The 5154-nt window shown below is 43.4% G+C and overlaps 1 protein-coding gene across 1 annotated transcript; it reads left to right on the forward strand.

Moving 5' to 3' along the window:
* The first annotated feature begins 741 nt into the window (after nucleotides 1–741).
* LOC144760314 (olfactory receptor 5V1-like) lies at nucleotides 742–1668 on the forward strand. The gene has a single exon (XM_078646523.1). It carries the CDS (start codon nucleotides 742–744, stop codon nucleotides 1666–1668), a length of 927 nt encoding a protein of 308 aa, XP_078502649.1.
* The last annotated feature ends 3486 nt before the right edge of the window (nucleotides 1669–5154 follow it).

Consider the following 5154-nt stretch of genomic DNA (forward strand, 5'->3'; position numbering starts at 1 on the left):
TTCTTAGCCATGTTATCCAATGGGAGGTGGATAACATGGGTAAGAGCATTAGCTCGGTAAAGCATGAATATCGCGGACTTTTCAGCGATATTCATGCATTGCGGACGTTTTTTATCGCATTTGCGATAAACCTTGGTAATACCAAGGTTTATCTGCGATAAAAATTGCCGCAGCTCAGCTGTAACATTTTGTCTCTAACCAAGCAATAGCGATAATTATCGCTATTGCTTGGTAATATGCCCCAGTGTTTCTTACTAATAGAGCCCATTATGGAATAGCAATGTTAGATTTATCAAGATTACATTTATTTTTTTCGATTTACGTTTTTTCATGTTTTTAGGCAATTTTGATTGTGTTCGTATGAGATTTCTTTTGCATGCTTTTGAAAATGAATGAATCTTTTAGAATGTTGAAAATCATTTCTTAATTTTTCTCTTCGATTTCAGCTAAATAATACTTTTTTTACAAAATTTGAGACATCAAGCAAAGCAACTCAAAGGCAACTACGTTCTTGTGAACAGTACATTATTTGTTTTCTGCATGATTCTCCTAATGTTTCATCACCACTTTTGCCGTATGGATTTTCTCTTCCCTTCGCAAGCATTGAATTTTTCGCAGCCTTGCTACAAAATACCACTGAAATAACACATACGCCGAAGCAGCTACATGCATCATTTTCAATCTATTCTGATTAGGTCTCCAGCGAATCAAGTGTTGATGGAGATTGTTGTATGAAGAGAAATGATTAATATTACCTCAGTGACGGAATTCATTCTCCTGGGAATTTCAGACCGCCCGGAGCTCCACCTTCCTCTTTTTTTGCTCTTTTTGATGATCTACCTGGTTACTCTGCTTGGAAATCTGTTCATTATATTTCTTAGCAAGGTGGACCTCTATCTGCAGACTCCCATGTATTTCTTCCTAGGTCACCTATCATTACTTGACCTCTGCAATTCCTCTGTCATTGTCCCTAAGATGCTTGTGGACATGTCGGCTGTGAGGAAAGCTATTTCATTCGGAGGTTGTATTGCACAGTTCTCCTTCTTCATTTTCTTTGCCTGCTCAGAGTGTCTCCTCCTTAGTGTGATGGCCTATGACCGCCATGTTGCCATATGCCACCCACTGCGATATTCAGTTATAATGCATGGGAAGTTGTGTGTTCAGCTTGCCCTTTGCTCCTGGGCCGGAGGATTCCTGTATTCAGCTCTGCACACAACCGCAACATTTCGGTTGTCGTTCTGTGGCCCCACATTGATTCAACATTTTTTCTGTGATGTGCCCCCGCTCTTTGCTCTCTCTTGCACCAGCCCTTTCATAAATGTTGTACTGGTTTTTATTTCTGGTGGGATAGTGGGACTAGGCTCCTTTCTTCTCACTCTCATCTCTTACATACGCATCATCTCTGCTGTCCTAAACATTCGCTCCACCTCGGGCAAGCGGAAGGCCTTTTCCACATGCGCCTCCCACCTCACTGTTGTCACTTTCTTCTATGGGGCTATTATTTTTACCTATTTCAGACCAGTTGAAAGTTATGCTTTGATCGAGGGGCGACTCGTTTCTATGATTTACACCATCATAACACCTTTAATAAATCCCCTGGTTTACACACTAAGAAACCAGGAAATAAAAGGGGCTTTCAAAAGAGCGTTCAAATCTCTACATTGGTGAGGCAACACGTCAGTAGTTAACTCAGGTGTATTTACATCCTGGTAGAATGCACTGCAGTAATCATATTAGGATTACCTTTACATCACAATGTTTTCGCTCAAGATATCAGTATATATAGTAGCAGCCACTACTAGGCGCAGCTGGTGGGGCCATGGGGGGAGAGCGGAGGGTGGTATACAAAAAATACTCTTAAACTGACTCATCTGGGTGTTGCCAGGTGTTGCAACCTCTGCTCTGTCTCATCCACACCGCAACAGGAAGCTCCCAGCCTTCCAGAACCCCCTGTCCAATTTCATCTCTGCCTTATGCAGAGTTGTGATTGGTTTGATCGCCGTGGATCGGCGCTCAGACACGGGCTTGGAGGCTTTCCATGTTCCTCAGCAGGTTGTGTAATGCAACCTGGTGGGGAAGATGCAAGGTGTGCATGACCGTTTGGGCCGACCAAACCATTATGCCCACTTTACCGATCTCTTTACACTCCTCCTCCGCCCCCTGCACTGGCTAGCACAGCCCACCCACCCCACCCGCACCTGAGCAAGAAGGAATACAATAATAACGTTAGTTTTTATGGTTTTCCTTTTTACACGAAGGAGAAGGAGTAAGCCTGGGCATAGCTTGCGTAGCAGCACTACACGTAGCTTCACGAAATACACATAGTCTGCGTAGCGTAGCTAATGACACTGTGTACTTGTCTGTACTGTGCAAAAATTGCTAAAAGCTTCCTGTACAAGACCAGATATGATAAAATAAGTATTTCTATATTTATATGCTAAAGTGCATATAGCACTTTCACAATGGTGAAACTGAAAATTAGCAAGCAGTGGGAGATGTGAGGATTTTGGGATTCTCCCTAACCTAGGGAGAGTACCAAACAGATGCCTTGAAAACAAAAAAGCACATCTTATTGAACGATTTAGTTGTGGTCCCATCCTCTTAAGACAAACCCAAACACAGTTATTGGCAAAAAAACATTACCACCCAAAGGCCCTGCAAAGCATTATGGGATGAGATTAGCAGTGGGCAGTGAATATTATATAGTATACAATATCAAAAGAATTCTACAAAGAGCTGCAGTTCAACTGGTGGTTACTAGATGTCCCTCACGAGTCAAATGCAAATGCTTGATGAAAGGGTTTCAATGGTTTTGCATTTGACTTGTGAGGGACATCTAGGGACGACCAGTGGAACTGCAGCTTGATGTAAGAATAATTTCAATGCTTTGCATTTGACGTGTGAGGGACATCTAGAAACAACTAGGTGAACTGCAGCTCTTTGTAGAATTATTTTGATATTGGATACTATAATATTCACTGCCCACCGCTAATCTCGTCCCATAATGCTTTGCAGGGCCTTTGGTTGGGATTGTTTTTTTGCCAATAACTGTGCTTGGGGTGGTCCTAAAATGATGGGATCACCACTGAAGTTCAACAAAATGTGCTTTTTGTTTATGCTCTTTGTGTTCAAGGCATCTGCTTGGTGCTCCCCCTAGGTTAGGGGGGACCCCAAAATCATCAGTTCTCTCATTACCTAATATTTTGATTATAAAAGTTCATTTATGTGAATTGGATATATGTTGTTAAGCATGTAAAATTGCTTTTACAAAGCATCTGAGAATGTTCTTTGTAGCATAGCCTCTGATTATATCACAGGTTAGATTGTGGTTTTTCTAATCTTCTTTATCTCTCTAAGTATGTATGTGTTAACTACTGACAGTAGCTAGTAGGTAGGTATAGTTAGGGCATAAGTTTACATAGGGAAAGCATTTTTTTGTTTGCCAATACGTTTGCCACCCCTTGATGAATCTTCACAAAAGTTTAAAAAAACTTCCACTTTTTGGTTAAGCTAAAAATGTTGAACGTTTCGGGATGAATCATCAAGCGGGAGCTGAGGAAAAAGGGGATCCAAACTTTGATATTCCCATGTTATGTCAATGGGGATTTTTCATTATTTGAACACGACTACAGTGCAAAAAGCTGAATGGAATTACACCAAATAGGGCAAAAAGCTAGATGTTGGTCCAGAAATGGTGCTTTTTGTGGTTTGGTGTAAATAGTATAGTAGTTCTAGAGATATTAAAGTTTAAAAAATGTAGATAACTGGGGACCAGGACATTTTGACATCCATCTTGGGACTCAGCTTGATGTAGATTCCCACCAAAAAAGTATAAAAAATATGAAAAGGGGGCAGAGTAGGGATACTCTGACCCCCCAGATATGGTGGGTGGCCCCACATGGCCCGAGGGTAAAAATAATTTTTGTATTTAAATTTGCAGTGAATTTGCGGATGGATCCTTGGCAAAATAAAAAAAAAGATTCACTTTTTTAAAGACCTCTGTTGGGCAAAATCTCGAGGGCATGAAGGTAATGTAGGAGGAAAGCCCCAGAGACCGTCACCTTCCTGGGGCATTGAACAATAGAAATAGAGGGAGCCTGCTTGCTTCCCCTGCAGTCCCAGGGACCATGGTCTCCCCAGGCAATGAACACTAGGGGCCTTATTTATGAATGACTTGCGCTACCGGTGCGTCACTTTTTCCCATTTTAAAAGTGACGCACCGGCGGCGCAAGGCCTTCATAAATAAGGCCCTAGAAATGCAGGAGCCTGCTCAGCCCCTCCGCTGCCCCAGGGACCGCCATCTCCCCAGGGGGAAATGTTTTTTTTAAAGAAATGTGGGGGAGGTTTTGCAGCCTCCCCTGCTGTCCTGGGGACCGCCACCTACCAGGGGCACATACACAATAATCCAGGGAAGCCACACTACAGGCTGGTCTGGGGGCACACTCTTCGCTCGCTTTTTTAAGGTGAGGAGATGTGGCCAAAAAAGAAAAGGCTTAGCACCGGTGGATTGTTCTCTCGGGCTAATAATGCCCTGGGGATACAGCCCCCTCACCCATTGAAAAAAACCCTGACCCCACTCCCGTAAATAATTTTTAAATAGAATAGGAAAAAGACCTCTGGCAAGTCATCAGTGGCTACGCCCCCTCCACCACCACGTTGAAAACGCACCTCCTTTTGTGGTGGTTGTTCAGGTATGAAGTCCTCTTGGATGCTGAGGGTTCTTCAAGTCAAAGAACCCCTCCCGTTACCTTCAGTAAGTCCCAGAATGCGGGATTGTGAAAAGGACTTCGAGGCCATGCTACCTTTCTTCACCGCTCTGCAATTGTGCCTCCTGGCGTGCTGCTGGTTGGGCAACAATTTCCACTTTACTTCTGATGTCCTCAGGACTATAGTGGACTTCTTCCCCCCAACCAGTAGTGCACCAGAAGGCATGTTTGCAGAGTGGTGGAGAAAAGGGTTGTGGCATCTGATGACCTCTCATCAATCTAGCTGTGTGGGTCTTACTGGAGGTAACAGGAGAGATAGTTGGTCCCCAAGGACCCTCAAGAGCCAAGGAAACTGAATTTTCCAACTAATGTTATGCCAACAGAAGGCGTGTTTATAGAGTGGTGGGGAAAGGCGGCATGGCCACCAAAAACCTCTCATCACACCCAC

Source organism: Lissotriton helveticus, chromosome 1_1 (genome assembly GCF_964261635.1).
Source record: "Lissotriton helveticus chromosome 1_1, aLisHel1.1, whole genome shotgun sequence".
In the NCBI taxonomy this organism is placed as follows: Eukaryota; Metazoa; Chordata; class Amphibia; order Caudata; family Salamandridae; genus Lissotriton; species Lissotriton helveticus.